We start from the raw sequence: 24,629 nt of genomic DNA, 5'->3' as shown, positions 1-24,629 counted from the left end.
AAATTTTTTAGATAATTTTTCTAAAAATCAAATAATTTTGTATATTTTTACTGATTATTTTAATTATTTTTCACATTATATAATTTTATAAAGAATAACATGATGTTTTTAAAAGAAAAATTAAACTCAAAAATATAATGTCTCCCATAAAAAAAATGTGTGGGAAACTAGTTAAAAAAATAATCCCAAGAAACATCTTATCCTAGGAATGTTATTTTTAAAAAAAATGCATGTTAAACATGAAAAATTAATTTTTTCAACTTATGATTTATGGAAAATAAAAAACATTTCTCCTGTCAAATTCTCGGAGTGGAAAATTTTATTCTCCCCTCCACTTGTATTGAAAAGTTTTTATATGTAGGGGCGTTTATCAAATTGCATTGATTAAATGAATTTGACAATTTAAATCAAATTAATTAATTTGATTCAATTAGTTATTTTTTAAATTTGAACCAAATAAATTATAATTAATTTTATTTTTAAATAAATATTTATTTAACTTGAACCAATATGATGCTTCAATCAACTGTTATTTTTTAAGTAAAATATATTTTTAGTCTCTTAACTATTTAAGATTTTTATTTTTAATCCTCCAACTAAATATTTACTAATATAATTTTAGTCTTTCAATTATTTTTTCATTTGATTTTTTTATCTCAATCCTTAAATTTCTCAGCAGTTAAATGATAACATGATAATTTTTTACTTCTAGAAGGATCACGTACAACCCCACCAACTGATGCTACTATGGGTGTAACATGTTCTTTTTGTCCTCTTCCTCTCTCCCTTTTCTTTTTCCTTTTCATTGCATTGACCAGATTCACATAGATGGATGTGAATTTTGGCCCACACTTGCATAAAAATATAAAGAAGATTTATGTTTTAACTCTCAGTAAACCTTACAAGTCATCCATAATTTGGTGTACCACGTCTGTTGAATTAAAATAAAATGAAATAAAATAAGATATGTAGTGCCATTGAGAGAGATAACTGCAAAATATTGGACATAGATAAAGAAGATTTACGTAAAAGACTAAAATATAACTAATTGGTAGTCACGCGTTAAAAAATGACTATATTATGAATTTGAGAATTTTCAATAGGATCCATACCTTAATGATAGGGAACCTTCCTTAGATTTTTCAACAAGTGTTGAGGGAATTGAACCGGAGAGGTTATTATTCTCCAAGTTCCTGCCAAAAGACGAAAACTTTAATATCCTTTTCTATTTTCTAAATGCAGAGGAATCACATAGTTCCAGACATCCAGTAACTTACAAGATCTTCAAGTATTGTAATTGAGACAGAAAATCAGGAACTTCACCGTTTAAGCTATTGTTTGATAAATCCCTGCAAACTTGGCCGTTTTAAGTATGTTTAAATCTTATTCTTGACACATAAGTACATAAAAGAAAGAATAAAAATATTTGAAATAAGGGATTTTCTAGTCTCATCATTATTGGACCAGGTGAAACAAAATAAAAAACTCACAACTTCTCCAACATGGTGAGATTTAAAATTGAAGGGTCTATCTTTCCTGACAATCCACTTGAAGATAAGTTCCTGTTTTGCACAACCAGTAGTTATTATATATGTTATCATTTCAGACTCAGTTTTCTAAAGCTATAATGTTAAATTGGAAAAGATGACTTACAAAGTTATGATTCTTGGGAAGTCAATTACGGGATACGTACAATTCAGACCCTCCCACAAGTAATCTTTCGGGCTGCATGGATCACCTTGCCAATCTCTTGTCACCCCATAAACAGACTTGATGGTTGTAATCGCATCAACTATTTTTTTTTAATTGAAATGCAAATAAATAAATAAATTATTGTAAAAAAAGTGTAGATTAACTGTATTAGTGTAAACCAGAGAAATGGATTTTAGATGTTAGAAATCATTTTTTTTTTCTTGGCATACCATCTCTTTGGTACGTGTCTGGTTGCGGGAACACTTTCACTGTGTAAATTTCAATGGCATTGATGATGGGAGGTAGGGTAGAAGTCTCGGTCATCACAAATGAAAAATTAATTTTTTCCCCACTGATGCCTGAAGTGCTATATATAGTATTGACACTGTGGTACCTAGGAGATATATTTTCAGTCCATGGATTTCCGTTCAGGGTGATGTTGAACTCTCTCGTCTGATTCTTTGCTAACACTTGAATCTCTGTGAAGTGCAAGTAAACATAGAATGAATCTTTTGGATCATCTGGCTTCCAGCTTATTACCAATGGAGCACTAACATTTGCTGGTGTAATTGCGGTGCTCATGACAACAGCTGGCGGTTTGTAGTCGTTCTGCACTAAAGAATCAGCATCAATCGGAAAATTTAGTGGTCTCCATGTATCTAGATCGGCACCGCTCCAGTAACGATCATAAACATCATAGTTGTACCTGTGAGAAAATCAAAGTAAGTCCAGTATAATAGATTCTTTTAATGCAAAAGATTTAATCCAAAACTTGTGCAATTTCACCTGTAGCCTCTGTTTGAACCTAAATCCACACGGGTGTACGTTTCCAATGATCCAAATTCAGTTTCATAAATGTCATTTCTCAAAGTCCTCAACTCTATAGCTGATATAAATGGTGTCCCAAGGCCTGTGTCAACCATACAGATATGTACGTAATCCAGTGAAGGTACATATATGATCTCAAAATCTAGACTAACGGATGCATTGTTTATGTTCACTGTAAGCCACCGGTTAGCCCCGAGAAGAAGATCAAACTTTGGTAACATATTTAAGCCATCATAATTTCCGTACAAAAAAGAAGCCCTGATCAGATACTTGGAGCCTCTTGTGATGTTTATTTTGTAGCAGTTCCTTTGTCCTTCCGGGAAGCTTCTGAGATTCCACACGTTTTGTAGAAACTGATCTCTGAGTTCAGGTACTATTGTCCTGCTCACACCAGTATTTATGAAATTTGCATCTGATGTATAGTTTAAGCCTGTATTCGGCACAGTAAAGTTCACACCTGCAGGAGCTCCGCAAGCTATGCTGATGAATCCTAAAACATAAAATGCATACATTATGCATGGGTCTTAATGCTTCAGCTAAACCTTTATTAGATAATGATATAATAATGAAGTTGATGTTTTAATTTGTTATCAAACCTGATTGATCCTGAGCTTGAATCAGAACGGCAAGAACTAGACATCCTAGAAAAGTAACTAGGAAACTCCTGGACATTCCCATTTCTTATCACCTTCTGCCTTGTGCCTTTGAAGTAGAATATGACAAATATATATCAGGTTGCTGTTATATATACTACAGATTTGTGTTTTGGCGGTAAATCTAACCAGTTTTTGTTCCTTTCCGTTTTAGTCTAATTACTCATTCTTCCTTGCAACTAGCCAGTATGGCACTAGGTACATCCACTTGCTAGCTTACTTTGAAATTCCTGTCATGTTCATCACTTGTCACTCATGCAGTTGCGTGCATCATTAAAATAATTCTGCATTCACATGTCAAAGGATAAAAACTAATAACAAATGAAAGAATTTATCATCAAATGAAAAATATTTGAGCTAACAAAGCTAGCTGAAGAAGGATCGAGGTGAAAAAAACAGGGAACTTAACCTCGTGATTTAGGGGGTGTATTGGATTAAGATTTCAAAGGATTTTAAAAGACTTTTTTATGATTAAAAAGTCTTGTGATATTCAATCAAGACTTTTATAAAATATAAACAAATCTTGTGGTATTCAATTAAGACAATAAAAAAAAATTTTTCAGGGCAACAAAATCTGTTGGTATTCAATTGAGATTTCTTACCACTTTTAAAATGTCTTTTGGTATTCAAAAGTAAATAGATTTTGATGGATTCTTTTGTGGAATGGATTTTGAGAGACTTTTTAGTTAGAAATACACATAAAATACTCCTCCAACAATCTCACCAAAACCCTTGAGACTTTTCATAATCTTCCAAAGACTTTTTCTTCTCCTGCCGAACAAGACACAAACCACTACCAGGTTCATTCTCTTACAACTTTTCAATCAATTTTACCTATTTTTTTAATGGCAATCGATAGTCAATATTGTTCATACTATATGTATATTACGCAAATCAAAAGAAAAGGGTGCTGTATATGCTTCAAGATTTCGTATTCATATTGTTTTCTACGTCCAGGCAATGAATATGCATCAAAAGAATGGCAATTGATATGTATCAAGATTTCATATTGCTTTTTTTTAGTACTGTATATGCAAATCAAAATAAAAAACTCTTTTTTTTTTCTGTTTCTTCAACTTGTTTTTTTACAACGTCCATTATTATTATTATTATTTTCTTGTGTTATTATTAAAATGTTAATTATTAATGTGTTATTATTATTTTTTTGACAGCGTGTTATTATTATTATTATTGTGTTAATAATTTTTTAATTGTTATTGTGTTATTATTATTGTTATTTTGTTAATAGTTTTTTTTTAAAATGATTTTATGATATATGAGTATTATTTTTATGGAAAATGCTAACATGTGCCCTTAAGACACTTGTTAGTGTATTATGTATAGAAATTTTGTATTGAAAGTTGTGCAATTTACTTTTTTAAAAGTCAAAAATTGTTGTTTTTAAGACATAGTTACTATTGGAAGTATCCTTAACATGTGCCCTAAGTGCGCATGTTAGCATGACCCTTATTTTATTATTAGGTAGTTTTTTATTGGTTTTTCTATTGAATTGTATATTATTCGGGATATAGTCACTATACTTTTGACAATTAGGAAACAATAACTATTTTTGTCAAATAACTAGTTTCTTATATATATATTAGCGATCAAATGGGGGATTCACAAGAAAATAACAAAGGAAAGAGTAGAGACAAAGATAATTATGTATCTTGGACTATGGAGGATACCAATGAGTTGTTGCACCTCTTGGTGGATGCTATGAATAGGGGATTGCGTGATGCCAATGGGTCACTTAGCAAACAAAATGTAGAACGAATAATACTTCCTCAACTCAATGCAAAAACTAAATTCCCTAAAACTTATAGTCATTATTTGAGTCGGATGAAGTGGTTTCGAAACCAGTATAACATGATGTCAACCCTTATGCGCAACAACTCTGGCTTTGGATGGGACCCAATTGGAAAAACTTTCACTGCTCATGAGGATGTATGGAAAGATTACTTAAAGGTGAGCTAAGTTCATAATCTTTTAAATATATTAATAGTTATAAATTTAGTAAATTATAATATTTGTAGTAAATTATAATATTTAGCTCTGAACTCATTAACACCTGATTTAATGGTTAGACCAGGCTCAACTGTGCCTGCAAAAATAAGGGAAAGCACAAGGTTTTATCCTTATTTTAAGGTATGTGATCATTATCTAATTATAACAAAATTATAATTATAATTATGATTATTATAATAATATTTATGATTATTGATACACACACTTTAGGATTGCATTGGAGCTATTGATGGTACACATATTCCCGCATCAGTAAAAGGACGAGATGTAAGCAGTTATCGTGATCGTCATGGAAATATATCACAAAATGTATTAGCTGCTTGTAACTTTGATTTGGAATTCATGTACATTCTTAGCGGGTGGGAGGGTTCAGCACATGATTCCAAGGTGTTAAGTGATGCTTTGGCAAGGAAGAATGGACTTAAAGTGCCCCAAGGTAAGTATTATCTGGTGGATTGTGGATTTCCTAATCGACGCAAATTTTTAGCCCCATATCGAGGTGTACGATATCATCTACAAGATTTTACAGGTCACGGTAATGACCCTGAAAATGAAAAGGAATTATTTAATCTTCGGCATGCATCCTTAAGGAATGTGATTGAGAGGATATTTGGTATTTTTAAATCGCGGTTCACAATTTTTAAGTCAGCACCTCCATTTCTATTTAAAACACAAGCAACAATGATCATGAACCCATTGTTCAAACACAAGAGCAGGAACGAGAAGATGCTAATATATGGAGGACTAATATAGGTTCAGATATGTGGAGAAATGCTAATAATTAGGCGAACATGAAGTGAGAATCACTTTGTTATTATTTTTTTAGGCAATAATGACTTTGTTATTAAAAGGTTTAAAATTTCTATCGTTTTTATTTTCTTTATTCAAACATTATAATTTATTTATCATCTTTTTCATTCACTTTTGTAACTTCCGTTATTTTTTTGTTTAAAATGTATTAATCTTTCAAAATCTTAAAAATCCATAAAGTACTTTGAAATCTTAAAAATCTGTGTTAGAAATCCATTAAAATCTTGGGTTAAGAATCCTGATTGTAAAAAGTCTTTTAAAAAAAATCTTTTAAAATCCCACAAAATCAATACAATCCCACATAATCTTTTAAAATCTTCAAGATTGTTTTTGTCAAAATATTCTCTCAAAATCTCAATCCAATACACCCCCCTTAGTAAATTATATGTACAAATTAATCCACCTTGTAGAGTCAGAAAGATCCCATGTTAATCATTCTCTCAATTTGACGTTCCATTACAACTTACCAAAAATTCCATCTCTGAAGTGAACTTAAATTACGTACCTGTCAAACATTACGACAGGTGTTTTGGATGTCCTCCCACGAAATTAAATTTTCAATGAAAATAATAAAAATAGAACTATTACTTTAAGTAATGCAGAAAATGTTGAAATATAAACTTGATTTGGGCCTAAATTAATTATTTGGTTCCTTGGACTTAGTTATTTTGGGCTTTAAGTAATTATCGGTTATGTTTCTAGAGAATTTTTGTAGTGTTTGGAGTGTCTAGATATTTCTTATGGTTGTAATATTCTCTAGAATAAGTTGAGAACTCTCTAGAATTAGTGTGTCTAGAGTTCTCCTTAGAGTAGTATAAATAGAGATATAATCCTACACATTTGTATCAAACAAAAATACAAAGTTCTCTCCTCCATAAAGAATTCTCCTTCCTATTAAGTTTTTATTCAAAGTTTCTAATATTCCTAAACATTTTTCCTAGACATAAAAAGCCTTATTTCTAACAGAAAAATGTTGTTCTAATGAGTTTGATAAAAGACCTAATAATCTGAAGTTCCAACTATGAATACTTAAATGATGAAAAGAAAAGAAAAGAGCGTATAAACTTTAGGTTCCACATACTAAGTCAATATTATTTTTTACAAATTTTTTTAAGGGTGAGGCCAAAATCAATATTTATTGCTATAACATTGGATCAACACTAATGAATGATATATTAATATTTTACTCGTTAAGTCTATTAAATTAAAATTATAAAAAGTTAAAATATATTTGTAATTCTTAATAAATATTTAAATTTTATGTTTGATTAGTAACTTTTTTCTTCTTTTTTATTTCTCATAAAAAAATTATTTTTGGTCATTGATACTTTTTTTAGTCGTTGATAATTTATTAATTTTTTTTTTGTTTTTTGATAAAAAAATTTATTTTTTATTAGTCCTTTTAAAAAACATTCATAACAAATGAAAAAAATTATCAAAAAATAAATACCAAACTTGCCAATTTATGGGAGATTAAAAAAAAGTACTAAAGACTGAAAATGAAATTATTATTTTATTAAAAATTCAATGTAAATTTTTCTAGAGGAAACAAATTCAAAATTCTAATATGTATTAAGCATCAACAACATATTTTTAGCCAATTATTAAATACACCAAGTTTATAGAATAGCAAAATTTCTCTTCAAATCATTGTCGATATCTACTCTTTAAACTACTATAATGTAATTTTTCTTCAACGACTAGGTTCTTCAAAAGGTTTATCTAAAAAATAAGATTCTTCAAAAGGTAATTTAAAAATTTCATTTGAATTACAGGCAAGGAATCCTGATTTTCAAACACCTTCATGTGAATAACATCTTAAATAACAATGTGATAAACTCAAACTCGATTTAAAACATGTTACTAACAAGTTTTATTTGGAATTCACTTTTTATTTTATTTTATTTTTATCTATACATATAATCTAGGCTTAATTATCCATTTAGTTTTTATAATTTTTAAATTTATCCTTTTTAGTTCATATAATTAATAAATAGATTTTTTAATCTCTAGAATTTACATTTTAATTCTCAAAAAGTCTTTATCATTAATTTTTTTTTAATTCTGTAAGACTCAAAATTCACATATTAAACTTAGAGATTAATTTAAAAAAAAATTAACCGTAAAAACCTTTTGAGAATTAAAAGATAAACGGTAGGATTACAAAATCAACTTATTAAACTTCAGAAACTAAAAAAATTATCTTAAATTATCTTATTAACCATAAAGACTAAAAAAATAAGTTTAAAAACTGTAAAAATTAAATAAATAATTAAACCGATAATCTATAATCTAATAGTATATGTATGAATAAATCTAAAGAAACTGTTCGCTAACATGCATTTAAGCGTTTTTTTTTTTTACTTTTATTATATTTCTTCCAACAATATAATTTTGCAGCATTTAGTGGTATTATTTTATTTCATTTTATAAATGTTTACAAAAAACAGGTCAAATAGTTTTTTTTTTTGTTTGAAACAGCTATGAACCAATTTATTAAAAATAAACTTAAGAATGGTATCTTTTTTTGTATGAGGCCCCAAAGATCCAAGCCAATGATTAAACTAAACCAATTTCGTCTCAACTGATTCACATGTTTGTTTGATAATATGGTCAAATAATATTCATATTAATGAATTAATTTGCACACGTATATTAACCAACCTACTTTTCCCGTTCGTTCTGGTTATTTTGGATATTGAATGTTACCCTTGTTAATGATAAACTACATGCGACAAGGTCAAATTTTTAAGGGTATGTCTGTCCTAAGATTTGCAATCAGCCATTTAGTATAATAAATCAGGCACTTTCTAATTCCCTAGCTCTGTAGCCACAGTGCGGTGGAAAATGTCATGGGATTATAACAACTAGCTTTTATTTGATATGAATATATAGTGTCATATATAAAGGAAAATAAGATATTAAGATCATATTCTTAATTTGTGTAAGGATGGAATATGAAACAATCCAATTAGAACTATCAGCCTATCACATTCATAAAAAATTAGGAATATATATTTGTCTTCGTCATATTCGCTGCTTACCAAGTCTTGAAAATAAAAGTAAACCCTGGTATCTAAAGTTATAAAATTCTATCAAATTTTGAATAAAAACTAAAAACAGTACCCATCAAATTATTGAGTTTTTATTTCCTGAAGAAAAGGACTATAGGAAAGTGAGAGAACAAAATGAAAACGAGATATAACTATCTAAAAGAGACGCGCTTAACTAGTTGGCATTTTTCAATAACTAGGTTGGTTGAAAGGATAATTGATGGAACTTATTCTAGGCAACGTTGCATGAGATAGAAATGGCATTAACTTGTAAAAAATCATATGGGTTAGAAAAAGCATTAACTATTTAGCCAAACTTTTCCTTCTCTTCCATAATGGGATGGACACCTTTTTGTAGCCCAATGTTAGTTTGGGTTGGTAAAATCTGATGGGTGAGATTTCTTACTTATCAGTAACAACGTTGGATTAAGTTGGATAGAGAACTTCTCTCCACCAAGTCTTCACACATAGGAAAAAGGAATAGCAAACAAATTACTGTTTTCTTTTTGTATTGCTTCTAGCGCAGTATGAACACCCACTTGCTTACATAGAAATTCCTGTCTTGTTCATCACTTGTCACTCAATGCATCACAAAAATAATACTACATTCATCGGTCAATCAATGTAAACAGAAATAAAAATTAATTAAAAGCATACCAATAGATGCAGCTTTACCGAATATTAAATTAGCAATAAAATATCTATGTATGTGATATGAATCTTTATACATGGTTGAAATATTCAGGGCTTTAGGAATCCTGGTGTTGTTTCTGGATGAACCCTTGACTGGCCTGGTCAATATATATAGCCCCTATAATAATCCCATTTGCTGAGACAAGGCTACTAATGTCAAGATAGGATTTCACGATCTTCATGCCATTGCCCATTATACATGTCTCAGTCTCACTTTGCAAGTTGTATCGCCCTGCAAATTCAACGGTACAAATATACAACCTAGAAAATGAGGAGTAGCTCACTATTTCTAAGTATGCATGCCTTGTGTTGCTAAATTGTATTAAATTTCATGAACTAAATCACTTTCGACAAGTCTCTTATAACTGATAATTTAATAGGACAACTAATGCTAACAATTAAGGTTCTTTTAATTTATTTCTAATTAAAAAATTTCTCAAAATTTTATTCCATGTTGAAAATGAAATATCAAAGAATTGAACAGCCTCGTTAGCAAAGCAAAAATTTATCGAAAGACATGTAGAACGGCACTTTAACAAAATGATGGCCTGATAAAAAAGAGGTACAATAATCTGAAATGGTAAGCCAAACTAGCTAGGTGTACAATCTCATGAAAGATAAGAGCCTAAACTTTAACCTGGGCCCTGTAAGAGCATATGCAGTGCTGGTTCTTATATAAGTTTTTTTTAAACTTCAAGCAACTGTTTAACTTTTTTTTTTCCTATTCAAGTAAATAACATGTAATTTTTTATAAAAGTATCGATGGTTAACCAAATTTATATCATAAATAATGTATTTTATCAAGTAATATTATAGGACTCACAAAATTAAATTGAACACCTATTTTACTAACTTTAACATCATAGTAAAATTTTCTAAAAAAATACTTAAAACTACATGAAATGAAATTGTAAGGTGCAGATAAATAAGCCCTTTAAGTAACATGTCATTGTTTAACTACTACACTGTTCCGGTTGCGTCTGGCTATATAGATATTGAATGTTACTCCTTGTTATATAATAAACTACTTGTGATTATGTTAGTTTTTTTTTCATACATACAATGTCAAATTTTTTAAAGGTATAGGCTTAATTTTTCATATAGTAATAAAATTAAAAAATAAGTTACTTTCTAATTTCCCAGTTGATCTTAAGACATAGTGCAATGGAAAATGCCATGGGATTTTAACAAAGTAGCTTTTATTTAATATATACATATATATATATATATATATATATATATATATATATATATATATATATATATATATATTGTCATATAAGGAAAAAGAAAACATTCGTGTAAGAATGATATATAAAAAATCAAATTAGAGCGCTTTCACATTCATTACAGATTTTTGGAACATATATTGTCATCGTCATATTTTGCTGCTTACAAAGTCTTAAGGATTTTAATCCCAAATTACTCAAAAATAGGAAAGTAAACCCCAATATCTAAAGGTATATGCATCGTAAGTCAAGAGGTACATTTTTTTTTTTTTTTGGTGAATGGTAAGTGAAAGAGATGAACACATGCAGTAAGCATGGAAATCGAAGGAAATAGATTCTCATCAGAGAGAGATCAAAGCTTCATTAATTTTCTATATGGAAGTGTACTGTGAAAGACATGATATATATCCTCTTTACAATCTTGAGAAAACCCCACTAACTATTGGCCAAACTAACTCCGAGCACTGAAGACATGTGAGAAGCACATGTTCCATAGTCTTAGGCCAGTAGGGAACAATGCTCATTCACTTATTACGAGCACAATGCACAAAGTAAAAACAGCTTATTTTATACAAGGAAAAAATTTATAACACTCATTTTCATTCTTCTTATATATGTAATTTTACTCTGTTGGCACACTGCACTACAATCACTTTGCTTGATCCCATTCTGGAATTGCACGAGGAAGACTACTTACCTAACTTATATCCATCTTTGAACACACTTTAATTAGTCATTTATTACAACATTTGTTTTTTATTCTTCTTATCGTTTACCTGGGCAGGGTGAGTTCCGTGTCCAGATTCATGGAGATTGGTTCAACTGAATCTCTTGTTAGATTCATGGAGACTGGTTCAGCTGATGAACCTCTTGTTATTAGATCGGCATCAATGTGTTTAGTTCGAGTTAATTCAGTGACTACCATATTCATGATTGGCCTTTCGTTGGGCTTTGGAGAAAGACAAGCCATTGCTTGTTTTACCACTTTCCAAGCCGAGTTACTATCAAACTCTCCTCTTAACCTTGAGTCAACAATGGCCTTCATATCCCCTTTGGCAATCAATGAGCTAACCCTTTCACTTATGTGAATATTTACTTGAGTCCTCGCTATCACGGATTCACTTGTGATTATCTCCAAAAGCACAACACCAAAGCTATAAACATCACTCTTCTCTGTTAATCTGTTGGTTATGCAGTAACTGCCAGACAAAAGCATGTAACTCAATTCATTTTTTGTACGTCAGAATTTGTTAGTAAACGAGCATATCATATATATTTAATATAATTATATTATCTCTTTAATTTAATCATCTTAATTTTAAATGATCTAATTTGTTAAGTCTATAAATTTCTAAAAACTGCCCTGTCAAACATAAACTTCTAAAAATTAATGTGTTTAACGAGTGAATACTAATTAACGAATTATGGTAACCCTAATTGATTAATATATGAGAAATTAATTAATTATAGCATAACACAATACAATTTTCCTTCTCGTTGTCAAGAAGAGAAATAAACATTAATTAGTAGTCTTTCAACAAAAAAACAATAATTTATAAACAATGTTCTGAATGAAACAATTAAACATTGATATCATTCCATCAATAGGTTTTTATTATTGTCACTATTCCCATGAAAATAAAATTTTATTATTGTCACATAACACCGTGAGATCTACTACATCATGTTAACTGATCAAGAACTAATAGGTTTGGGTAAATATATAAGAAGTCATTGGAAACTGTTGCCGAATCTCCATGCCAATCTATCACGTCAAGTGATTTCACGATCTTCATGCCATTGCCCATTATACATGTCTCAGTCTCACTTTGCAAGTTGTCTCGCCCTGCAAATTCAACGGTACAAATATACAACCTAGAAAATGGCATTAAGGAGATATAACTATCTAAAAGAACAAAATAAAAACGAGATATAACTATTTAAAAGAAACGCGCTTAACTAGTTGGCTTTTTTCAATAACTAGGTTGGTTGAAAGGATAATTGATGGAACTTATTCTAGGCAACGTTGCATGGGATAGAAATGGCATTAACTTGTAAAAAAATCATATGGGTTAGAAAAGGCATTAACTATTTACTTTTCAGGTAGTGTATTTTGTCTTCTCTCTTTTAGCTACCGCTGGGTCACTGGAAGTGCCTCTGTGAGTCCAAATGTTGCTATCAAAAACTTTTTGGGACTTTTTTTCTGCACCCCGCAATTTCTCCCACCACCTCCTTTCTTTATGGAAAGAGTATTTTTTAGATTCCGAAACTCTTTCCGTAATGGCGTCAGACATTTTTTGAGGTGCGGGAAGTTTTAGCCAAAATTTTCCTTCCCTTCCATAATGGGCTGGACACCTTTTTGTAGCCCAATGTTAGTTTGGGTTGGTAGCATCTGATGGGTGGGATTTCTTACTTATGAGTAACCACCTTGGATAGAGAACTTTTCTCACAGTGCCCTCGGCACCTAACATTTTGGTTGAAATACTCAACAAAGTGAAAGAATTAAATATTCTTCATATTTTTCTTAGATACAAATCGGTAACAATCCGTATAACTTATACGGATTAACGATCATATCTTTATATAAATTTACAATTTGTATAAGTTTTTTTTTAAAATAAAAATAAATAAAATTGAGCTAAACTTTTATTAGATAAGTGATAATTTAATAGGCCATGATAATTTAATATGAACTAAATCACTTTCGACAAGTCCCTTATAACTGATAATTTAATAGGATAACTAATGCTAACAATTAAGATTCTTTTAATTTATTTCTAATTAAAAAGTTTCTGAAAAATTTATTCCATGTTGAAAATGAAATATCAAAGTATTGAACAGTCTCATTAGCAAAGCAAAAATTTCTCGAAAGACATGTAGAACGGCACTTTTAACAAAATATTTATTTTAAACATTATAGGTAAAATTAACTATTAAATAACAATAGAGACTATATTTATCAAATATAATATGTAGTCGAATTATTAAATATATAAAAAATTATTCTATTAAAACATGTGTTTTTATAATAAAAAATAAATAGTTAATATGCATTCATTGTCATCTTAATATAATTACATTCTAGTTTGAATGATAACATACATAAAAAGACTTTACACTATAAATACGTTTGTAATTGTCTATTCATAAATAAATTATATTTAATAAATATCATAATTAATATATTATTGTATAAAATAGTTTATAAGTTAATGAGAGAAAAATTATGTATAGAGGGTTTCAATCATAAATTAACATATATAATAAGTTTAATTTATTGATTCTTATCATTAATTATTAACTTAAAAGTAAAATATAAATAACATGGGTTTTCATTCTTCGATGGTTGTACTTTAATTTGGATTACGATTACCACTTCTAACCACAAATTTATATATATATATATATATATATATATATATATATATATATATATATATATATATATATATAATTTGTTGACACTTATAATAATAAACTTAAAAGGTAAAATATAATTAACATTGGTTTTCATTTTTCATTATTTATTTTTACACCGTTTGTACTATGCAATACGATCATCACTCCTTAAAAAATCAAATATCTGAATGAAGATATATAATTTATTTAAAACGAGGTATTAATTAAGGGAGAGTTATTTTTTATTTTTTTACTGATAAGTTACTTAAACTACGCCATTGATTAGTCAAACATATATAAACTAAACTTGACTGTATAGAAATAAGCTAAAGACTAATAGTAATAAGTACAAGTATATGTGATAAGATAAGTAATAAAAAAATAAAGATTAAATAAAAATTAAGAATATATAATATTTTATTGACTTATGCTTATTACTATTATTGACTTAATTTGAATTTTATTTTTTTAATTTTGGATTAATGAAATGTGTGCAATTTTGGACCTTCAAATTCTTTTTCAAACTAATTAAATATTTCTATATTTAAAATTAAACAATGTGGACCTTATATGTCAATTTTTTATATTTAAACCCCATAAAGTCTCTTTTCTGCTTAATTTATTTTTAAATTGAATTAAATTAAACCTTGTTTTTCTCATAACTCATCAATTAAAACACCAAATTTCTAATAACTTAGGGTTGTGTGAACTTATAGAGGTAAGAATACCGGTTGAAAAATTTAATAGGGAATACGAATTCAAAACCTTCAGATTTAAGAATATTGGGTTCTAAGAGGTGAGAACACTTACCTAGAGAAATGAGAATACTTAGTGCATACCGAAAAAGGTGACAACATTAGATTAGGAGAAAGGCTTGTGAACTTAATTTTGTATAACGATGGTGAAAGGGCTTAATTAGAAAACAAATTTAAGTTCAAGAACCTAATTAATCAATATTTAAAGAGCATAATTAAAATTTGTAAAATATTTCAAGAACCTATAAATTAATTTACCCTAAGTTAAAACCAAAGCAGTCATGAGATAGGTTTAGAAATTTGGAAGTTTTAATACAAAAAAAGCCAAATATAGACTTTTTTTCTCTCTTCAAGAAGTGAAGTCAAACTCCAATATCCGAACTTACAACAATTTGCACTCACTTCTCAAATTGTAGACTAAATTTAATTTAAAGCAAAAAAAATAAATAAATAATTTATTTTTTAAAATATCAAATTACCTTAATTCATTTCATACAAACTCAATTGTTTTTTACCAAATAAGAACTCAAGGTAAAAATAACTTATTTTATAAATTTGAGAAAAATCATCATGCATTAACAACATAAAAAGTTTTATATAATCATTCAATCACAATTCATCAACATAAAAAATTTTATATAATCATCCAATCACAATTCATCAGATAAATAAATTTATTAATTTTTAAAATAATTTAAATATTAATTTGAGATTGAATGAAATTATAAAACTATATTGTATTATCATGTTTTATAAAACTATAAATCTTATTCAAGGAAAAATTAAATAACACAGGTTTTCATTCTTTCATTATTTATTTTTACACGCATCTCTTTTGTGGCTTGATTTCATTAACTCGTCTTCATCCTCCAACACACTTTAATGACTTATTTTTGACGACATATATTATGTTATTCTTCTTTAGGTAAGTTTCTACCTCGCCAGGGGCATGAATTCGGTGTCCACATTCACGCTAACCGCTTCAACTAAATATCTGGGATTGGCATCACAATGTTTTGCTCGAGCTAATTCTTCGATCGCTAATGTCTCCTTTAGTTCAATAGCAATCTCACTCATGATTGGCCTTTCGTTGGGATTTTGAGAAACACAAGCCATTGCTATTTCTAAGGCTTTCCAAGCTGAGTTAATGTCATAATCTCCTTCTAACCTTGAGTCAACTATGGCCCTGATATCCCCTTTCTCAATCAAGGACCTAACCCTTTCTCTTATGTGACCCTTTTCTTGATTCCTTTCCATTACTGGTTGGTTTGTGATTATTTCCAAAAGAACAACTCCAAAGCTATAAACATCGCTTTTCTGTGTTAATCTACTGGATATGTGGCAGCTGCAAGAAAAGACATGTAACCCAATTTATTTTCTGAGAGTTTGTGGTCATAACTCAAATATCGACGTAGAAACTCTCACTATATATATTTTCGCAGAAAATGATGGATAGGAAAATAATTGAAATGCTTACTGAGGGTCCAGATAACCAGGAGTACCAGCAAGGACAGTTGACACGAGAGATTCCCCATCAGTTGGGATAGCTTTGGATAGACCAAAATCAGACAATTTTGCTTGGAAGTGTTCATTCAACAAGATGTTTGTAGATTTTACATCTCTGTGGATTATTGGAGGCTTGCAACCATTTTGCAGATACTCCAATCCTGAGATTATATTTGCGGGTAAACATATTAACAGGGTAAAAAGGGACTTAACAAAACTGTCAAAATAATTTGAATTTTAGTTTCTGACCTAAGGCTGCATCCACTGCTATACGAAGTCTGTCCTCCCAGCTCAAGAACATTGATTTGCTGTGTTTACCTACAGGAACAAGTTGTGTAACTTTCTATACATGTTGGTTTTTGTTTACTAGAAGTTAATCATATGAAAACTTCTATATCCAGAGTTTCAGAATACAAACCTAGTTTGGAAATTGATTTGCACACATTTTTAACAAGAAATTAATTTTATTTGACAACTAACCAGAGAGATGTTCTTGTAAGTTCCCATTAGCCATATACTCATATATGAGAGCCTTATTGGTTCCTTCATTGCAATAACCAATAAGGGATGTTAAGTTTTTGTGATGAACTTTGACTAGAAGTTTAACCTGGAAATGAAAATCACAACCATGTTTAACCATATATATTTGTTACTTATCTAAAAAAGCTAGTGTAAAGCGATTAAAAAATTACCTCTGCTTGAAATTGTTGAAAGCCATTTACAGACGATGGAGAAAGCACTTTCACTGCAACTGGACTGTCATCGATATAGCCCAGGTAAACTGTTCCAAATCCTCCTTTACCAATAATTGTATTGAAATTGTTGGTGATTTTAAGGACGTCAGAGTATGAATATATTTGTTTTTTGACTTGCAGTAATGAATCATCTTTTTTTGTGGATTGCAGGCGTGAGATCTCACTTTCATCATTCACTTCCATCAAAGCTGTTGATTTTTCTACAATATTGGAAAATTAATAGGTCAAGAATGAATTTGTTTGGCAAATCATTGATAAAAAAATACGAATCTTTTAAAATCGCAGCATATATTACCTTTTGATTTTCTCCTTTTAAGGGTCCACAATATTGCCACGGCTACTAGAAGAATCAACGCCCCACTAATTGATGCTACTATGAGCGTAACAATGTTCTTTTGTTTCTTCTCGAAATTGCATTGACCAGATTCACATAGATATGGATTTTGGCCCACACTAGCATGGAAAGTAATCACAGAAGAAAATATATATGTTTTAAGTCATCGATAATATAAAAAGATTCTTCAATTCATTTTGCTTGTGCCTAGAGATTCAGTGGATCAACTATTGCCCCTATGGAAAAGGAAAAACAAAGGCGACACCATAAAAATTATTTTAAGAGATTTTCATAAAATGTGCTTGACCCAATAATTTTCTATTTTAAGGTGAAATCTAGAAAAAGATGGACCAAGGATGCGTTTGTATCAATGGTTTAATTAATAAGTGCTTATTGAATAAGTGTTAATCATGTAATAATTTTTATTTAAGTTGTTCCCATAATCAAAAGGAAAAATGGGGTACGGTTGAACTATTTCGATACAAGTCCTGAGGTGTTTTCATAAGTTATCGTTGAGTGTTGGAGACCCCATGCACTAGTGATGTGGCAGATCGACAATCATGTACAAATTGACTGGCGTATATAACTTGGGAGCAACTCTTATTTCATGTGTCAATTTTTGGGGTTAAAGTTAGGCAAAACTACTGAAGCTGAAATTTTAAGATCGAGTTGAAATCACATCCCAAGTACTGCCTTAAATATAACCAATTAATGATAATCATCACCACAAATAACCATATCATGAATTTGAGAGTAAACCCACCGAGTCGTGTGGCCCTCCTTGTAGACAAGTATAGATTGTGATTGTGATTCACGGTGGCAGTGCCACTGACCTTATCTAGCTTACACGAAAACCATTTTAGACGCTAACTCGGTCAAATACTCTAACACTTTGTGCTGTGAAGTATGAGACAATGACTAAACTAAAGAAATAGCTTTGCTCTTTGCTTCCAACCTCCACAACCACAAGTCTATACTTCCAAATTGGATTATTGTCTATTTATATAAATTTTAATTTTATTTCAGGTGTTGCAATTTTAATCTTTAATTAATTTAATTTAAATTCCTGTAATTTTTTATTAATGAGTGAATTATTTTAATTATATTTTTAGTTTTAATTATTACATTTTTTCGTATTATTTATTCTAGTATTAGTCTTATATTATATCTTAAAATATTTTTAATTAAATTTAAAATAAGTAAAAAAAAGTAACCTATACTTAATTAAGCATTATACTTGTATTATATTAATTAATAACAGCATAATAGTTAAAATAAATAGCATCAATTTTGTAAAGTATAATGTCATCATAAGTAAAAAATAATAATAAAATCCTATTTTATTTCAAAAGGTGAAAAAGAAATTTAATAAATATTTTAAAGATAAAAAATAAATAAATAAATTAGAATCTAACATTTTAAAAAAATATTATTTGAAGTAATATTTCTAAAAAATGTTAGAAATTATTAAAAAAACTTATTTATTAAACAACCAAATAATCCAATGAATATTATATTGTGGGTTATCCAAAGGAAACTAAATAAGGGTTACTACTTTTATTCTGTAAAAAAAAGTTACTACTTTTATAATTCCAACAAAGGAACAAAAAATGTTTTTGTTTTGTAGTCTATTCTTAGAGAAAGAATTATCTCTAAGGAAATAAGTTGAGAAGAATTAAAGTATAAATTCAAGAAATTTAACCCTATACAATGAATGCAAAATTAGATAAAAGAAAAATATCCATAAGCATCTGTTTTCACCTTTTATGCGTGTGTCAAATAACTCATACAAGATGAAAAAAACAAACTTAAAACTCTTAAAGAGTCTACTCTTTTTTTCTTTTGGTTTTCTTTATTAATCTATTTGAATTCTAATCTCCCTTCTTTATTACCTAAAAAACATTGAAATATAAGAAAATAAATGAAAATTCTATCTAAATTTCAGAAAATAAAATAGATAACTCCTTCCATTCTAATATCATAATTAAAACTCACTTATTTGAGGACAAAATAATTTGAAAAATGAAATTACTTAAAATTCCTTAAAAATGAGTTACCTGATAGGATATAGAGTTTTGTTGTTCATATTGATCATAATTTTATAACAAGATTATCTCTCATGTTTCAAGGATGATATGTGATCTTAAAAAAAAATTCCTAAAAATAATATAAATAAATAAATAACTAATCTTAGAATTTGGCAATACTTAAATCATATATATTTTTTATCTCAAAGACAATACAAGAATTTACAATATTTATACATTTTATTCAACCAATTAGACAATTGCTACTTAAATCATATATAAAGATGAACATGGTAATATTATTCTTTTATATAAATGAAGAATTAATTTGACCGCAAACTTTTACGATAATTAATGTTGTAAGTTTTTTTAATTAACTATTAATAGACTATTTAAGGGGACAAAATTTTGGGAAGTTCATGCAAAGATACGTATAATTTTCAATTACTAATTAGTTTAAAATTTTATTCGATGCAAAATAAAAAGAGGGTTCAAAATCACCTAAAGAAAACGAGGATTAAAAAATGTCTGTATATGCAAGGGAGTATTTGGTAGGGGAGAATTTTGTTCTTGTCCAGGAATCATGTTTTATGGGATTGAATAAAAAAAATTTAGTTAATCATTGAAATTTTTTAGATAATTTTTCTAAAGATCAAAGAGTTTGTATATTTTTACTGATTATTTTAATTATTTTTTACATTATATAATTTTATAAAGACTAACATGATGTTTTTAAAAGAAAAATTCAAAAATATAATGTCTCCCATAAAAAAATTTGTGGGAAACTAATTAAAAAATATTCCCAAGAAACATCTTATCCTAAGAATGTTATTTTTAAAAAAATGCATGTTAAACATGAAAAATTAATTTTTTTTTCAACTTATGATTTATGGAAAAAAAAAATCTCCGGTCAAATTCTTGGAGTGGAGAATTTTATTCTCCCCTCCACTTGTATTGAAAAGTTTTTATATGTAGGGGCTTATCAAATTGCATTAACCAAATGAACTCGACAATTTAAATCAAATTAATTATTTTGATTCAATTATTTATTTTTTAAATTTGAATCAAATAAATTATAATTAATTTTATTTTTAAATAAATACTTTTTTAACTTGAACCAATATGATACTTCAATCAACTGTTATTTTTTAAGTAAAATATGTTTTTAGTCTCTTAATTATTCAAGATTTTTGATTTTACTCCTCCAACTAAATATTTACTAATTTTAGTCTTTGATTTTTTTATCTCAATCCTTAAATTTCTCAGTTAAATGACAACATGATAATTTTTGGCTTCTAGAAGGATAACTTTCAACCCCACGAACTGATGCTACTATGGGTGTAACATGTTCTTTTTGTCCTCTTCCTCTCTCCCTTTTCTTTTTCCTTTTCATTGCATTGACCAGATTCACATAGATGGATGTGAATTTTGGCCCACACTTGCATAAAAATATAAAGAAGATTTATGTTTTAACTCTTAGTAAACCTTACAAGTCATCCATAATTTGGTCACGTCCGTTGAATTAAAATAAAATAAAATAAAATATCTAGTGCCATTGAGAGAGATAACTGCAAAATATTGGACATATATAGATAAAGGAGATTTACGTAAAAGACTAAAATATAACTAATTGGTAGTCATTGCGTTAAAAAATGACGATATTATGAATTTGAGAATTTTCAATAGGATCCATACCTTAATGATAGGGAACCTTCCTTAGATTTTTCAACAAGTGTTGAGGGAATTGAACCGGAGAGGTTATTATTCTCCAAGTTCCTGCCAAAAGACGAAAACTTTAATATCCTTTTCTATTTTCTAAATGCAGAGGAATCACATAGTTCCAGACATCCAGTAACTTACAAGATCTTCAAGTATTGTAATTGAGACAGAAAATCAGGAACTTCACCGTTTAAGCTATTGTTTGATAAATCCCTGCAAAGCAAATAACTTGGCCGTTTTAAGTATGTTTAAATCTTATTCTTGACACATAAGTACATAAAAGAAAGAATAAAAATATTTGAAATAAGGGATTTTCTAGTCTCATCATTATTGGACCAGGTGAAACAAAATAAAAAACTCACAACTTCTCCAACATGGTGAGATTTAAAATTGAAGGGTCTATCTTTCCTGACAATCCACTTGAAGATAAGTTCCTGTTTTGCACAACCAGTAGTTATTATATATGTTATCATTTCAGACTCAGTTTTCTAAAGCTATAATGTTAAATTGGAAAAGATGACTTACAAAGTTATGATTCTTGGGGAGTCAATTACGGGATACGTACAATTCAGACCCTCCCACAAGTAGTCTTTCGGGCTGCATGGATCACCTTGCCAATCTCTTGTCACCCCATAAACAGACTTGATGGTTGTAATCGCATCAACTATTATTGAAATGCAAGTAAATAAATAAATTATTGTAAAAAAGTGTAGATTAACTATATTAGTGTAAACCAGAGAAATGGATTTTAGATGTTAGAAATCATATTTTTTGTTTTCTTGGCATACCATCTCCTTGGTATGTGTCTTGTTGCGGGAACTCTTTCACTCTGTAAATTTCAATGGCATTGATGATGGGAGGTAGGGTAGAAGTCTCGGTCATCACAAATGAAAAATTAATTAATTTCCCACTGATGCCTGAAGTGCTATATATAGTATTGACACTGTGGTACCTAGGAGACTCATTTTCATACCATAGCTTTCCGTTCAGGGTGATGTTGAACTCTCTCGTCTGATTCTTTGCTAACACTTGAATCTCTGTGAAGTGCATGTAAACATAGAATGACTCTTTTGGATCATCTGGCTCCCAGCTTATTACCAATGGAGCACTAACATTTGCTGGTGTAACTGCGGTGCTCATGACAACAGCTGGCGGTTGGTATTTGTTCTGCACTAAAGAATCAGCATCAATCGGAAAATTTAGCTTTCTCCATTTATCTACATTGTCATACCATGTATCTGCATCGTCATAGCTCCAGTAACGATCATAAACATCATCGTCGTACCTGTGAGAAAATCAAAGTAAGTCCAATAGAATAGAATCTTTTAATGCAAAAGATTTAATTCAAAACTTGTGCAATTTCACCTGTAGCCTTTGTTTGAACCTAAATCCCGACGGATGTACTTTTCCAATGATCCAAATTCAGTTTCATAAATGTCATTTCTCAAAGACCTCAACTCTATAGCTGATATAAATGGTGTCCCAAGGCCTGTGTCAACCATACAGATATGTACGTAATCCAGTGAAGGTACATATATGATCTCAAAATCTCGACTAACGGATGCATTGTTTATGTTCACTGTACGCCACCGGTTAGCCCCGAGAAGAAGATCAAACTGTGGTAACATATTTAAGCCATCATAATTTCCGTACAAAAAAGAAGCCCTGATCAGATACTTGGAGCCTCTTGTGATGTTTATTTTGTAGCAGTTCCTTTTTCCTTCCGGGAAGCTTCTGAGATTCCACACGTATCTTTGAAACTGATCTCTGAGTTCAGGTACTATTGTCCTGCTCACACCAGTATTTATGAAATTTGCATCTGATGTATAGTTTAAGCCTGTTTTCGGCACAGTAAAGTTCACACCTGCAGGAGCTCCGCAAGCTATGCTGATGAATCCTAAAACATAAAATGCATACATTAAGCATGGGTCTTGAGGCTTCAGCTAAACCTTTATTGGGTAATGATATAATAATTTGTTATCAAACCTGATTGATCCTGAGCTTGAATTGGAACGGCAAGAAGTAGACATCCTAGAAAAGCAACTAGGAAACTCCTGGACATTCCCATTTCTTATCACCAGCTTCTGTCTTGTGCCTTTGAAGTAGAAAATGGCAAATATATATCAGGTTGCTGTTATGACTTATACTACACATTTGTGTTTTGGCGACGTGGTCAATGTGGAATATGTTGTGTCAGTAGATTCCATACAAGAAACGGACGACGACTATAGACTTCCTCAGATTGTGATTGCGGCGACCGGAGGGACAAAACAAAACAAAAGCAATACCTTGGATTCTTTGTTTCCAGCGTACGTCCACAACCTCAGATTGTGATTGCAATGGAGAAAAGAAAACAAGAGAAGCTATAGACGACTAGAAGATGACTATTATAGCCGTGCAGTAGAAGTCGATGACTAAACAAAACAAATAGCTTCGCCTTTGATTCCAACGTCCACACGTTAGCCTTTCCCTTGTTGCTTGGCCCACCACTGACGTGCATAGAAAGAGGGTCTTTTTTTTTGCTATTTTCTATTTCCACTTCCCCTTATTACTATTACACTCCCCTTTTGATTTTTTTTCCCAAAATTGTTCCTGTTTCCTGCGCTTAAGGTCATACAAATTGATGCAAGCTCCATTGGAGCTTGTAGGCCTAGGATCTTCTTCATCAATGGATTCCTTTGCTTCTTGGAAGATTAATGGCAGCGGAATGGAAAAAGGAAGAGCGAGAGGAGACGCCACTTCAAGAAGAAGATGAGTCTAAAAGAAGCTCACCACCATAGGAGGCCAGGGATAAGAGCTTGGAGGAAGAAGGAGATGAATGAAGGGAGAGGAAGAGAAGAGCACGAAATTTTGTGCTCTAAATGAGTTTTGAGATCTGAAGTTTAATATTCAAATGATCAAAGTTGAAAAAAATGCACACACATGACCTCTATTTATAGCCTAAGTGTCACACAAAATTGGAGGGAAATTCAAATTTCACTTGAATTTGAAATTGAATTTGTGGAGCCAAACTTTGGAGCCAAAATTTCACTAATTATGATTAGTGAATTTTAGTTATGGTTCAGCCCACTAATCCAAGATCAATTCCAAGATTCTTCACTAAGTGTGCTTAGGTGTCATGAGGCATGAAAAACATGAAGGACATGCA

General features: G+C 29.8%; 2 protein-coding genes, 1 long non-coding RNA gene and 1 pseudogene across 3 annotated transcripts; 1 reads left to right on the top strand and 3 right to left on the bottom strand.

The window, feature by feature from the left end:
* Positions 1-838: 838 nt before the first annotated feature.
* LOC121173598 (uncharacterized) lies at positions 839-1,338 on the bottom strand. Its single transcript, XR_005888735.1, has 3 exons — positions 1,278-1,338; positions 1,113-1,193; positions 839-851 (listed from the first exon to the last, which is right to left on the bottom strand). It is a non-coding gene; the product is annotated as an uncharacterized lncRNA (long non-coding RNA).
* Positions 1,339-1,764: 426 nt separating this feature from the next.
* LOC100792239 (LRR receptor-like serine/threonine-protein kinase IOS1) lies at positions 1,765-3,277 on the bottom strand. Its single transcript, XM_041009799.1, has 3 exons — positions 3,117-3,277; positions 2,479-3,010; positions 1,765-2,398 (listed from the first exon to the last, which is right to left on the bottom strand). Exons 1-3 carry the CDS (start codon positions 3,196-3,198, stop codon positions 1,900-1,902), a joined length of 1,113 nt encoding a protein of 370 aa, XP_040865733.1. The 5' UTR covers positions 3,199-3,277; the 3' UTR covers positions 1,765-1,899.
* A 1,975-nt stretch (positions 3,278-5,252) lies between these two features.
* LOC121173593 (uncharacterized) lies at positions 5,253-6,122 on the top strand (annotated as a pseudogene).
* A 9,807-nt stretch (positions 6,123-15,929) lies between these two features.
* SIK2 (stress-induced receptor-like kinase 2) lies at positions 15,930-23,562 on the bottom strand. The gene is made up of 13 exons (NM_001251359.2): positions 23,468-23,562; positions 22,847-23,378; positions 22,270-22,766; positions 22,007-22,145; positions 21,844-21,915; positions 21,623-21,694; positions 21,458-21,538; positions 17,697-17,854; positions 17,339-17,601; positions 17,127-17,253; positions 16,896-16,964; positions 16,618-16,807; positions 15,930-16,485 (listed from the first exon to the last, which is right to left on the bottom strand). The coding sequence occupies exons 1-13, from the start codon at positions 23,547-23,549 to the stop codon at positions 16,074-16,076; spliced, it is 2,694 nt and encodes an 897-aa protein (NP_001238288.2). The 5' UTR covers positions 23,550-23,562; the 3' UTR covers positions 15,930-16,073.
* Positions 23,563-24,629: the final 1,067 nt, after the last annotated feature.

The sequence above is a fragment of the Glycine max genome, chromosome 15 (genome assembly GCF_000004515.6).
Source record: "Glycine max cultivar Williams 82 chromosome 15, Glycine_max_v4.0, whole genome shotgun sequence".
Taxonomy (NCBI): Eukaryota; Viridiplantae; Streptophyta; class Magnoliopsida; order Fabales; family Fabaceae; genus Glycine; species Glycine max.
Note: the sequence above shows the minus strand (reverse complement) of the source record. Positions and strands in the feature narration are given on the sequence as shown.

What these genes read in the sequence shown, in the direction of transcription:
- LOC100792239 (XM_041009799.1), bottom strand. Translation starts at nt 3,198, where the DNA reads ATGGGAATGTCCAGGAGTTTCCTAGTTACTTTTCTAGGATGTCTAGTT. An exon ending in TCAAGCTCAGGATCAATCAG is followed by an intron (nt 3,011 to 3,116) that starts GTTTGATAACAA and finishes TTTATGTTTTAG; the next exon opens with GATTCATCAGCATAGCTTGC. An exon ending in GGTTCAAACAGAGGCTACAG is followed by an intron (nt 2,399 to 2,478) that starts GTGAAATTGCAC and finishes ATTTTCTCACAG; the next exon opens with GTACAACTATGATGTTTATG.
- SIK2 (NM_001251359.2), bottom strand. Translation starts at nt 23,549, where the DNA reads ATGGGAATGTCCAGGAGTTTCCTAGTTGCTTTTCTAGGATGTCTACTT. An exon ending in GGTTCAAACAAAGGCTACAG is followed by an intron (nt 22,767 to 22,846) that starts GTGAAATTGCAC and finishes ATTTTCTCACAG; the next exon opens with GTACGACGATGATGTTTATG. An exon ending in AGCAGTGGATGCAGCCTTAG is followed by an intron (nt 16,808 to 16,895) that starts GTCAGAAACTAA and finishes ATATAATCTCAG; the next exon opens with GATTGGAGTATCTGCAAAAT.